Below are 14,035 nucleotides of genomic sequence, written 5' to 3'. Positions count from 1 at the left end.
CTGTTCATCCTTGAAAAGCGATGCCTCATATATTTTGCCTAGTTTTACAGTTTGTGGCAAAGGGCCGGCAGTTACTCTAATGACTGGAAGAGGAAGTCCCAAGTGTTATTTTGTTCTTGTTTTTTTCTGTTAAGTGTACCTATGTTTTTAAAAAACAAAGCAAAACAGAATCGGGGATGAGTTGTAATAGTTTGTGATCTGCCTTTTTCCCACTTATTTTATACTGATGTCTTAAATATCCCTAATATCTTAAATGTGTGGATGTGTTTTTAAGCCGTGTAATATGTCCATGTGGTTAAAAGAACTATTGGGTCCCTTTCCAGCGGAGTTCCACACTCAACATCAGTTTTCACTGCCATAAAAAACACTGCTCAACAAACTTGTTCGTCTTTGTTAGCATCTTTATTTTCTTATAAAATGCCTACAAATAGGTTTGCTATTGTATAACCTCTTAAAGGCTTTTAAAAATATGTGCTAGAATAAACTTCTGAATACTTAGATGCTGTTTTCATTTGGTTATACAGTATAAATGTTGAGGGCCAAGTACCAGACACACAAATACTGCTTTTGTCAAACTGCTAATTTTTGTAAATACACTGAGTAGACTGAATCCAGGCTACTTTCCATACAGATTGTTTTACATTTTTAGTTGGAATGTGAATAATAACTTAAAATATACTTTCATTGCTTTTGAAAAGTGAATTACTCTTTACTTGGTTCTCTTTCTACAAGTTTGGGGTTGAAATAATCTAACATTAGTAACATTTTATTGTAATGCAGATTTGTAGCATCTTTTTATTGCCTTAGCTTATAATTATGCTGGAAGCTGGCAGACGGATCTAGGTCAGTCCTGAAGTGTAAATTTTGCCATTGGAATATATACTGAATGTATGAATTTGGCAGATTTAAGATAAGGTATGTTTAAAGAGCAATAAAAAAGACAAGTGTCTTTTTTTGTAGATTTCCTTTTTTAGAGGAATTTTAGGTTCACCACAAAATTGAGTGGAAAATACAGAGTACACATGTACCCCAGTCCCCACACATCAACAGCCTCCCTGCTCCAGACCAAAGTGGTACAGTTGTTACAGTCTTCATTGACTTCTCATTATTACTCAAAGCCCACAGATTACATTAGGCTTCACTTTCGGGGTTGCATATTCTGTGCGTTTTGACAAATGTGTAATACCATATGTCTGCCTTAAGAGAGAATAGTTCAGCTGCCCTAAAAATCCTCATGCTCCACGTGGTCATGTGTCCTGCCCCCTCAACCAGTGGCAACTACTGATTGTTTTTACTAAGACAAATGTCTTTTTGTAGGCCTTGTGACAAATAGGTTGAGTATACTTAGCCTTAAGGCATGGGGAAATATTTGAGGAACAGTTGGTCTTATCTAGGTAGGTATCTTTCAGCTTTGACCTTGAAGGATCCATTTGGGAGTTGGAGTGGGGGAAGAACTGGCTTGGAACAGTGAATCAGGAAAATTTATTGGGGGTCTGAAGTCACCTTCAGTCATTTTTTGACACTGAGAAATGGAAATAGAATTAAAATCACTATTCTTTGCAAGCATTTAACTTCAGTTTAAAATCTCAAAGTAATGCTAAATTTAAAAAGATTTCCAATCTAGGTAATCACTGTATGTTAATGTTTACAAGTAGTCTAATGAAATGTACATTATAATTACTCAGTTGCTTATATCAGTATTTGATGAATGAAGTACTTTATCTGTAGTTCCTACAAATTTGGTAGAGAAGTCATGATGGGGGAGTAAACTTAGTGAACCATGTCATTGTGCTCCATTATACCTTTGAAACATGTTTGTTGCACTTCACTTTAGAAGTCTGTAGACTAGAAATGGTGACAGTATGTAGACATCTGCTGCCTGTATATCTGAGGTTCCTATCTTTATCCATGCTAATCAAAGAAAACTGGCTTAGTGGTAACTGTAGTCAACTGATCTAGGTGAAATTTCAAGCTAATAAAAATTTCCTGCCAAGTGGTTTGTCTGTTTTATTTATTTATTTATTTATTTATTATTATTATTTTTAAGATTATACTCATTTGACAGAGAGACACAGCGAGAGAGGGAACACAAGCAGGGGGAGTGGGAGAGGGAGAAGCAGGCTTCCCGCTGAGCAGGGAGTCTGATGTGGGGCTCAGTCCCAGGACCCTGGGATCATGACTTGAGCGGTAGGCAGATACTTAACGACCAAGCCACCCAAGCACCCCTATTATTATTATTTTTTTAAAGATTTTATTTATTTGAGAGAGAGGGAGGGAAGGAGCACAAGCAGGGGGAGTGGCAGGCAGAGGGAGAAGCAGACTGCCCGCTGAGCAGGAAGCCCACCTGGGATCATGACCTGAGCCAAACAAAGACAGACACTTAACCAATTGAGCCACCCAGGTGCCCCCTGTTTTATTTTTCAGAAATTGTTGCTTTCTTTACAGTAGGAACATGACTATTTGTTGATTTTAACAAAATCAGCAATCCAAATTTGGTCATTGTGATATTTTAGCATACTTTATTCATTTTGGATTCTTATTAATTAGTGTATTACTTGGTAGAACTTCATACTTTAAAAAAAAATACACACACACACACACACATTACTCTTGAGTTGCTGGAAGTATTTTCCCAAACTGATTATGTGATTGTCAAATTTGCTCATAAAATACATAGGGGCAGGTATAAAACTCCTGAGTAGTATGTGTAAATTTCATCCAATCAAGAAGTATTTATTAAGCACCTGCTAGGTGCCAAGCACTGTTCTGGGTGCTGGGAGACAAGAGTGGTCAACAGGGTGATTGGGATCCTTATTTTATTTTTTTTTAAAGATTTTATTTATTTATTTGTCAGAGAGAGACAGGGAGCACACAAGCAGGGGGAGTGGCAGGCAGAGGGAGAAGCGGGCTGTGGGACTCGATCCCAGGACCCTGATATCATGACCTGGGTGGAAGGCAGTGGGATCCTTATTTTGTGGTACGTATATTCTATGGAGGGAGAGGTTTAAGGTAGACATGTAAACAAATAAAGCATTATTTTAGATACTGAAAAGGACTGTGGGGAAAAAAAAACCTGTTTTGTTCAAGTGATGCGGAGGGGTCTGTAATTTAGACTGAGTGGTCAAGGAAGTCCACACTTAAGAGAGAATATTTCAGCTGAGATCTAGATGATGGAGAATTAAGCCACATGAATTTTTAGGGACAGAGCATTCCAGACGGGAAAACAGGACAAAGATTCTAAGGTGGGAAACAGGTTTGGCCTGTTCAAGGAACAGCTAGAGGACTAGACTGTAGAAGCCAGAATACACAGGACTGTGGAGGTCATGGTAAAGAACTTAGAGTTTGTTTTGTTTTTTCTATTTTCTGGTTACAGTGGAAAGCTAATTGAGGGTTTTATTTTATTATTTTTTTAAAAGATTTTATTTATTTATTTGACAGAGAGAGAGTGAGAGCAGGAGCACAAGCAGGGGTAGTGGGAGAGGGAGAAGCAGGCTTCCCACCAAGCAGGGAGCCCGATGTGGGGCTCCATCCCAGGACCCTGGGATCATGACCTGAGCCGAAGGCAGACGCTTAATGACTGAGCCACCCAGGTGCCCCTAATTGAGGGTTTTAAACAGGATTGATAGTCTAGAGGGGGAGACATATAATAAATAACTACTTACATAAATATTCAAATGATGGGTGGATTCAGATTGGGGGAGTATAGGAGGACTAAACTTGGTTAGGAGCCTCAGCAAAGATACTCCTGAGGAAATGATGTTTAAACTGAGACCTAAGGAATAAGCATGAATTGATTAGGGCAATGACGTGGAAAAGAATATTCCAGACAAAGGAATATCATGAGTGAAATATGTGTTTAGAAAGAGCTTTAATAACATAAGGATCTGAAAAAAGGCTAGCTTGTCTGTTTGTAGTTTACCTAGGCGAGAGTAGCACCAAATAAGGCAGGAGAGATTTGGCAATGAGTACAGGATTTTATGACGTGTAGGATTTTAGTTGTTAATCCTCCATGACTGATTTTAAGGAGAGTAATTTAATCACACTCATATTTACCTATATTATTTAGTTGCTACTTTGTGGAATTTAGATTGGATTAGAGGAGGGGGCAAAAAGGGAGACCAGTTAGGTACCACTCTATATTTGTGTACCATTGAAACTGGAAGTGATAATATCCCCTTTAATTAAATATTGATTGCTTTTGCTTTCACAGATTCTCCTTTGAAATTGCTTGCTCTTTATAGTGTCACTGCAGCACATTTTGAAATAGTGTTGCTGTTTTTGTTGTGTACAGTTAAAGGTGCCTTGGGATGTGGAAGTAAAGGCTCTTAGCTTTTGTAAATCAAATAAGCTAGATATTTCTTTATGTAAGGAGAAAAAAAGTCCATTAATGTAGATAGAGAGTCTTTAAGAATAGTGGTTAATTGGATAAGGTGTTCTTGCAGTGTTGGCTAATAATGGGCCACTCCTCAGTAGACTGTCTCCTGGGAGAGAAGGGACACAATAGATACAGTATGTATGTCTCCATAGATTGGAAAGGGGCATTTAGTAGACAGGTTCAAGGGGAGAGTCTTTTAAAAATGTTGATGTGGGAAAGGATAATAAATAAGGTCCCCAGGAGTAAGTTGTTACTAACTACCTGGAATCAGGCAGTTGATAGGGAAGAAAGCCAGACAAGGGATATAGACTCTGAAACTAGCTATTAGGTGTTTTTGTTTGTTTTGTTTTTAAAAAGAACAGAAGCCTACACTTTAGAAACTTGTCTCTGCTGTTTCATGTTTTATAGTTATTCATTACTGTTGAGTAAAGTTCTTCAGCAAAGGTTATACCTTCATTTAGTGTGTTGGGTAAACAAAGGAGGAGTTTATATAGCTGTTTTGGGGGAGTTATGTGATTTTTGAAGTGGTGGCTGTGGTCTTTGAAAAAGAGCCCGGAGGCCAGTGTAACTATAGGATATAACTCTGCACCTCACTGACTCTTCTTGTGTTTTCCACTAAAATATTGATCCTGTGCTTTGCTTTAATAAGGGAAGAGTACTCTTAGGTTACTCTTACTAAATTAGGGGGCTCGTTAGCTTTACCATAAGTGTCAGTTTTAGAAACTTCTTAGGACGTTAGCTTAGCTGTTTAAGTTTCACAGTGAACAATGTTTACAGTGTTTACAATTCCTGTTTTAACCGTTGTAACTTAGAGTAATTTCTAGGTGATGCCCACAGGGAAAAATTGGATTCTGAGTTATTGGGCAAAATTGACTCCCCCAAGCCCCTTTTGCACAGATCCAGTTTCTGTGTGCATACAGTAGCAGAAGTTGTTTATAGAATGATGCAGTGCTCAAGAAACAGCTACTGTTCACATTTAGCTGTTACGACTTAATAGTAGTAGAGGCTGTACTCGTATTGCTGCTTATCTGTATATATAGTGGGAAATCTTAGCAATACTCTTGGTCCAGTTATAGAGGGAGTGAGAAATCCAATATGTGCTTGAACATCACTTTTTGTAACTATTTTCAGATGATCTGGAATAAGGGGGAAGTTACTTGGAATTTTGTTTTATTTGTGGTCCTTTAGGAGAAGTTTGTAATGCAGGTATTCAAGTAACCTCTTTCTCTTGTTTTACTTCTAGGTGAGAATTATGAAGATGATGACCTAGTAAACTCTGATGAGGTTATGAAGAAACCATGTCCAGTACAGATTGTTCTTGCTCATGAAGATGACCATAACTTTGAGCTCGATGAAGAAGCTTTGGAGCAGATATTGCTACAGGAGCACATACGAGATCTTAACATAGTAGTGGTATCCGTGGCAGGAGCTTTTCGTAAAGGGAAATCATTTCTACTGGACTTCATGCTTAGATATATGTATAACAAGGTGAATAGTGTCTTTTAAATTGAACCCAGTTAAAAACAACCAACCATCCAACCTTGTTTAAAAATAATAGACAAAAAACAGTGAGAGCTGTGTCTTTAATTTTACAAAAACGCAGTTCTTGCTGAGACTTCTCAGTTAAGACAGTAATCTAAGTTTGAGTTCTTGATTCTTCCTCCTCTCCATAATTGCTTTTTGCATATAGTACATAAGGGTGCATATGACTGAGCATCTATGTTAGAGGCATTGTAGCTCTAACCTGCGATGTCCTAAGTATACTCTGAAGTCTTTGTTGTACTGTTCATCTCTCCCGTTATTTCTTCACACCTCCCCCTTCTTGATCACCTTTCCAACAATGCATGAAGTAGGCTGATAGAGACTTTTGTAAAAGTGCACCTATGCTCTTCAAATAAGTCAGCTTCAGTCACTATTGCATCTTGAAATAAAGTCCAGTTCCTTAGAGTGGCTTCCAAGGCCTTCAGTTGATGTCTGAGCTTCATATCTTGCTTCTCTGTGTCAGGTATACTAGAGTTTTTGCAGTTCCTCAAGTGTTTCATGTTATTTCTCATATGTTCCTGTATCCTTGGCTAATCTTGGCATAGCAGGCCTTCCCTGATTTTTTTTTTTTTTTTTAAGTAGGCTCTATGCCCAATATTGGGGCTTGAACTCACAACCCTGAGATCAAGAGTCACATGCTCTATGACTGAGCCAGCCAGATGCCTTCTCTGATTTTTAAGACTATGTTATATCCAACTCTCATGGCACAAATAATTTGTTTCATTGATACTGCTTTAGTTATTTTTCCTGGCCAGTTTAATCTCTGCCAGGAGTGGGTCTTGTCTTAATTACCCTATCTCCCTCACCGAACACATTAATTGGCCTATAGTGAGCACTTATTTTCTGTTTTGACCAATGAATCTCCCTTTCTCCACAGATTGTCACTTTTTAATGGTGCCAGACAATTGTTATTTCCCTCTTCCTCCCTGATTTTGGCTTTCTCCCCTGAAAAAAAGCAAGAAATAATTTCACTTGAATCAGAATGTTTTTCTAACAGTTGAAAGTTGGTTTGAGGGAGTGAGAATTTGATAGGGACGAAGAAGGAGGAATTGGAAATTTGGAGTGGAGCACTTAGGAGGAAGAACTTTCTTTACAGGGGGCGTTTGACATTCAGAAACTACATGAAGATGCTAGAAATAACACTTTGACAGAATTATGTAATTGCCTAAACACATGTCAGGGTGCTCAACCTTTACGAGTTCTGTATCAGTCTGTAACTGGGTGTGCATCTGCCTTAAGGTAAGTAACAAGGTAAACATTCCTAGTTGATTTTCCAGGAAGCTTTTCAGTAAATTCTTTTCACAGGGATCTCCTCAGGCATGGTCGGGTATGCCTCAGTAACAAGAATGTAGTTCATATTAAACAACACTATTTTGCATGTTTAGCAAATTGAGAAAGATACAGTATTTCATCCATTTAGATTTGATTATTTCTCGCTTTTACATCTGAAATAGAGAAATGAATAAAGAGTGGCATATTCTTTTAAAAAAAGAATGTACATTTAAATATAATAATTGAGGTTCTAACTCCTTAAGTTAGCTTATGTATATTGTGTGTGTGTGTATTATGTATATTATGTATGTGTGTCTGAGCTGTTCAGTGCAAACGTATTTGTGGGTCACAGACCGAATGTTCAAAGGGAAAGGAAGTATAGATCACTTGCCTAGGAATAACAGATAAATTTCACCTCCAGGTGCCATTTCTGAATCCATCTCTGATCAGTTAGTAGTGGTTGTTCAGAGGGGGAGTAGCAGCCCACGCATGTGTCATGTATTTGCAGTCTCTGAAGTAATAACAATTTCCTTTTTCCTGGGGGAGACCCTGAAGCCACAGGAAGGTTATGAGGGCCTGAGTGAGGTTATACACCTAGTTAATGGCCTCTAAGCTGAAATATCATTACTAATACAGAATTTCTGGTATAAGTAATCTTACTCTGTTAATTAAAAATGACATTAAATGTCTGATTTTTGGGATAGCATGCCTCTACTTACACTGATTTAGTGGTGGGTCATGCTTTTCCTAGGAGAATGAAAGTAAACAAGGAGAAGTCACAATGGGGTAGTTTTGAATTTATTTCATTAACCATATCTGTCTGCAAATGTGGAATGCTAGCTGAAGAAGGTAGGAGATGAGTAGTGGCTTATACTGACTTTGTATGTCCTCTTTATTGACCTGAGTCAATTTATGTAAGGGTGAAGTTCACTAAAGGAGCTAAATATAAATATTTTACTTCATGATTTAGAAATAGATGACTGTTCTCATTTTGAGTAGTTAGTAAAGTAATAATACAAGGTTAAATGTGAGCTTGTTTCTGTTGGACAAAAATGAAAACTTCAGTATTTAATTTCTTAAAACTAAGAATATTCTGAGGTGTTTACCAAACATTTCCAAATTATAGGGGAAATTCTGATTTTTAGGTCTCATATTGTGAAGTAAATAGCTTCTTATACAGGTGTTGTTTTGAGCGGCTACTTGTATTTTGAAAATAGATTTTCAGAGTACAGGAGGAAAGAAGTTAGTTTTCTTTTGTAAACTTAAGAGGTGAACTAAACATTTTTCTAGAATAAAATTCCCTTGTGTGTTGGAATTGATCATTTACTATAGTTTATATGAGAGGGTCACTAAAATTGCTAATTCTTGAATTCATAATGTAGGAAACATTTTGAACTTACAAGGATATCACTTATGACATTCACTATGAATGCCATATATGAGGAATACTGCAGAAATTCAAGTATTGTTGGTGAACTTAATAATTTGTAAGTGGAATATTTATTACTTGTAAAAGTCATTCTCAAAAAGCTATAAATGAAATCATAAAAATTTATGTGAGAAAAGGTCTGTTATGTCAGTATTTAAAAAAAATCATTATTTCATTTGTAAAAGTAGGGAGTTATACAAGAGGAGATGAAAATCTGTAATGAGAGACAGAGTAGGTGGTAATGGTGGGAGAGAGGATGACTTTTCCCTGCAGAATATATGTGTATACTTTTAAGTATTTTATACTTTTCCCTTTCTAATGCTGATTTGGTTAAGGGTATAGTTCAGATAAATATATTTTTTCTTTTTTTGACTTTTTTTTTCCTGACGTATAATTTATATACAGGAAAGTACCCAAATCTTAAGTGTATAGGTTACTGAAATTTTACATATATACACACACACACACACACACACATATATTCACATACCCATATTATCACTACCCAGATGAAGATATAGAACCTCACCCCCCACCATGTTATATCCCTTCCAGTTAATAGATACCCCCCCAGTTAATATCTACCCCAAAAGGTAACTGCTATACTGAACTCTTGTACCACAGACTGGTTTTCCAATTTTTGAGCTTCACATGAATGAAAACATGCCATGAGAGTTTGTGTTTGGTTTATTTCTTTAAAGTATCTATGAAATGTGCCCATGTTTTTGCATGTAGTGATCATTATTTTTGTTACTTTGGTATCTGCTATATGATTATACCATATTTTATTTATTCATTAACTGTCAGGGGATATTTGCTTTGATCTTACAAGTTTTAGTAAGCTGGTTTTTGTGAATCCCATGCTTCCAAAGTAGATTACTCCTATGATAATAGGAATTATTACAAAAATGCTGATCAAAAATTATCATGTAAAAGTAATTTCAGTTTCAGGAATCGGTTTAGGAAGGTCAAAACTTAATTTAGAATTAAATTATGTAAAACTTAGTACTTGGGACATATTGAACACTAAACAATGGTGAGAGCTGTTACTTAACTCTTCTAGATAGACTCTTAATTCTGTATGGAGTTGGTTGCCATTTTATGTCATTCCCTATTTTTTAAAAAACTTTATTAAGAATTTTTAACACATGTAAAAGTAGATAACACTATAATGTGTCCTCATGTATTTACAGTTATCAACTCAATCTCATTTCATCTATACCCCAGCTCATTCCATACCTTATGTGTTGTTTTGAAGTATATCCAGATACATGATTTCATTTGTCAATATTTCAGTATATATCTCTTTAAAGATAAGGGGTCTTTTGGACATTACAGTAATATCATACATAAATAATTCCTTAAGTAATATAGGGAATCAACTTTCCAGTTGACTCAGATATTTTAATTTTTAAATTTTTAACTGTTTTGAGTCAAGATCGAACCAAATGAGGTCCACATTGTGATTGGTGGCCTTTAAAGTGTTTAAACTCTTTTCAGGCTTCCCTCCATCTCTTTTTCTTGGCAGTTTATTTGTTGAAGAAACTGGTTGTTGGTCTTACAGAGTTTCCTCAGTCCGGATCTGCTGATTTTTATTCCGTTTGTATAGTTTTACATGTTCCTTTGTCCTGTGAATGTTAGTCAATGCTAAGGACTTAATCAGACTCAGGTTCGACTTTTTGGCAAAAGCATCTTCCATGAGGAAGTATAGATTATCTTTTAAGATAACAGTTTTTGAATCTTTACTGAATTCTAGGTATGCTGATTACTGAGTAATAGATACTATCTCACTCAGTATTCACATTAACCCTATGCAGTCTTATTAGAATTTCAGCTTGATAGTTGAGGCTCAAAGGACATGGCAAGGGTGAGATCCAGACCAGGGAATTTGATTCCAAAGTCTTCTTAAAATCACTATATAAAATGATGTTTGGTCCTTTTCCATACTTAAAAGTGAACTATTCTTTTGTAAACGGTCTCTTTTCCATGTTTACTTCAGTAGTTGAGGTAGACAGACAGGAGTGCATGCCTGCTAACTTTTTCCTGCCCCATGGTATCTATGCTTAATGAGCAGAGTTTTGACTCCATTTATAACATAATTGATAAAGGCATTTCAAGGGAAACTATATATAGTTTTTATTTTTTACTTTTTAAAGAGTTGCTCCCCGAATGGCTTCCAGAGATCAGGAGTAAGAATTATCTTTAAGGATCATATGTGCTGCTACATACAGTTTGCCAAAAGCACAAATATCTCTGAATTGGCCATATGGGATGTTGAACTTGATTTCACCTTTTTTCCTAAGGTTAACAATGTCTTTGATGTGAGACTTGGGGGAAATGTGTGAATACATGAAGAAAAATTTGGTTTGTTTCATGTTCTTTTCTAAGAAAGAAATGTCTTTAGAGGAAGAACGATATTTTTAAAAGTTTCTTCCTAGGGTCATTTTATTATTTATTTTTTGGTGGTATAACTTACATACAATAAAGTGCATAAACCTTAGCATAGCCAGTGAATTTTTATGTACCTATATTTTTCTAACCACTGCCATTCAGATCAAGAAAGAGAACACCTCCAGTATTCTAGAAGGCTCTCTCATTTCCCCTGCCAGGTATTACTATCTTTTTTTTTTTTTTTTTGACAGAGAAAGAGAGAGACCACAAGCAGGGGGAGGGGCAGAGGGAGAGGGAGAAGCAGACTCCCCGCTGAGCGGGTAGGCCAGTGCATGCTCGATCCCAGGACCCTGGGATCATGACCTGAGCCGAAGGCAGACACTCAAACCGACTGAGCCACCCAGGTGCCCCTGGGTATTACTGTCTTTAACACTGAGAGTCCACCACCATCTTGACTTAAATCACAGTAGATTAGTTTTGTCTACTCTTGAACTTTACGTAAATGTAATCATAAAGTATGCATTCTTGTGTCTAGTTTCGTTCGCTCAACATTGAGTCTAAGAGATTTCTCCATGTTATTAATGCATCAGTAATTGTTATTGCTGAGTGGTATTTCATTGGATGAAGACATCACAATTTTTCTATTCCTTCTTTTTTGATAGACATGGGTTATTTGTAATTTTTATCTATTATGAATAAAGCTACCATGAACATTCTTTTACAAGTCTTGGCAACATAAGTACTTATTTCTGTTGGGTATATTCCCAGGAGTAGAAATGTTAGGTCCATAATGCCCATTTAACTGTAGTAGGGACTGCCAAAATTTTTTCCAAAGTGGCTTTACCAGTTTGTACTTCCATGAGCAATGTAAGAGACTTAAAGTCTTTATACATCTGATGAACAGTATTGTCAGTCTTTTTAATTTTAGCTGTTCTGATAGGTAGGCACTTTGTAAGTTTTAAGCCATCATCTTACTCTATACAGGTTCATGCTTATAAAACTGTTACCACATTTAATGTAGAAATTCAGCTTATTCATTTATTACTTTAACTGAATTAGCTTTTGTGTATTTCACTTATTACAAATGAAACGCTGTGTAATTATGTAATAAGCTGCTGAAATTTTAAATTTTATATTGTTACTATTTTTGCACATGCAAGAAGCCAGCAAAATTTGATCAGAATTCCAAAAAGGAAAATAAGAATTGGTGGGGTTATTTTTGTCCCTGAAGGGGTTGGGTATAGAGGTTATGTGAACTCTGAACTACCTTTTTTCCATTAGCACACTGACTTTTTTTCCTCCTAGATTTTGATTGCTGGGTTGAAACTAATCTTCTGTTCTCTCATATGCAGGTTTAAAATTAGTGTAATTTCAGTTAGAAAAACTTCACCAAATGTTGCCAAAGCTAGAGGAATCAGAAGCAGATGAGATGGAGGAGTCTACAATATATTGTTCCAAGTCCTTACAGCAGTGTTTTGGGAGAGACTTTCTCGGTTGTATTCCTGAATCTATTCCCTGAAAAATGTGCTGTCATTTGTAGTCTTTGAAAGCAGCCCTCTAGCTTTAAGCCCCGAATGTATGTACTGCCTGTTAAGTATTATCATCAAAATTATGGTACCTACATCAGCATATATTTGGACTTGAGAGAACATAAATTATTTGTTCCAACAGATCTTTTTCCATTCTGAAGTCTGTGTTCCTTTTAAGTTAAAATTTACTATTTCTAAAGTACTTGATTTCATTTAGGTTATTTATTGAAGGATATCCTAAGTAATAGATTGTTAATGTAAATACTGATGACTCAAACACAGCTTTAAGACATTAGGGGGTTAAACAGTCTTGTATAATTTAAGTTCCTTTTATATTAATAGTAACTCTTTTTGAAGAATACTTTTTAAAAGTCATTAACTCCCTGCCTCTTTGCCTCATTCTCCCAGACAACTTTGCTGTTTTAACTTACAAGCTTTAGTTCAGCAGTGCTTGTTCTCACTGAAACATTTTCTTACACATATTTTTAAATAACTAATAGGATGCATTTCCTATAGATACTTGGTGATGTTCACCATAACCCTTTCATCAGAAAGCAAGTTGAGGGGCGCCTGGGTGGCTCAGTTGGTTAAACGGCAGACTCTTGATGTCAGCTGGGGTCACGGTCTCAGAGTCCTGGGATTGAGCCCAGTGGTGTGCTCCGCGCTCAGCAGGGCATCTGCTTGAGTCTCTCTCTCTTTCTCTGCCCCTCCCATGCTTGTGTACACTCACACACTCTCTCTCTCAAATAAATAAATCAATAAATTTTTTTTTTTAAAAGCAGGTTTAGGGGTGCCTGGCTGGCTATTCAGTAGAGCATGAGACTCTTGATCTTGAGGTTGTAATTTCGAGCCCCGTGTTGGGTGTAGAGATTACTTAAAAATAAAAAAAATCTTAAAAATGTTCAAGCCATAGGATTTATGACATATTGCACTAGTGCATGGACGTATAGCAGAACCTCCAGTGGACAATGCCTTTTCCTCCTAGACTTCTGTAGTATTATGGGATGGATTTTGTATGACTGGGAGTCTTTGTTAAGCTTGCATACTAAGTGTATCTGATTTTTAGTTTTTCTTTTAACAGCTTTTTTTCCCCCCAAAGATTTTATTTATTTATTTGACAGAGAGACAGCAAGAGGGGGAACACAAGCAGGGGGAGTGAAGAGGGAGAAGCAGGGTTCAATCCCAGGACCCTGGGATCATGACCCGAGCCAAAGGCAGATGCTTAACGACTGAACCACCCAGGCACCCCTCTTTTAACAGCTTTATTGAGATATAATTTACATACCATATAATCAATCCAGTTTCATGGATTTTAATATATTCGCAGAGTTGTACAACTATCACCACAATTTTAGAACATTTTTACCACCTCAAAATGAGAAAAATGAAACTCTGTACACGTTACCACTTCTCCTTCCCCAGCCCCAAACCTCTGGCCCTAAGGAACTATCCATTTGTTTTCTGTCTATACATTTGCCTATTCTGGACATACACATA

At 36.6% G+C, this 14,035-nt stretch overlaps 1 protein-coding gene across 3 annotated transcripts in view; it reads left to right on the top strand.

Annotated features, from left to right (window-relative positions):
* The window catches only part of ATL2 (atlastin GTPase 2), a 56,930-nt gene that overhangs the window by 19,664 nt on the left and 23,231 nt on the right, over window positions 1-14,035 (top strand). For 2 of the 3 annotated variants that reach the window (XM_028117219.2, XM_028117221.2), the window contains exon 2: window positions 5,619-5,863. The exons of the other annotated variant lie outside the window; for it this stretch is intronic. In XM_028117219.2, coding sequence (XP_027973020.1) covers window positions 5,619-5,863 — 245 coding nt within the window. The remainder of the gene's footprint in view (window positions 1-5,618; window positions 5,864-14,035) is intronic. 3 annotated transcript variants of the gene reach the window in all.

This window comes from Eumetopias jubatus, unplaced genomic scaffold (genome assembly GCF_037043125.1).
Source record: "Eumetopias jubatus isolate StellerSeaLion01/CBP00866 unplaced genomic scaffold, mEumJub1_p1.0 scaffold_9, whole genome shotgun sequence".
NCBI classification, from domain to species: domain Eukaryota; kingdom Metazoa; phylum Chordata; class Mammalia; order Carnivora; family Otariidae; genus Eumetopias; species Eumetopias jubatus.
Note: the sequence above shows the minus strand (reverse complement) of the source record. Positions and strands in the feature narration are given on the sequence as shown.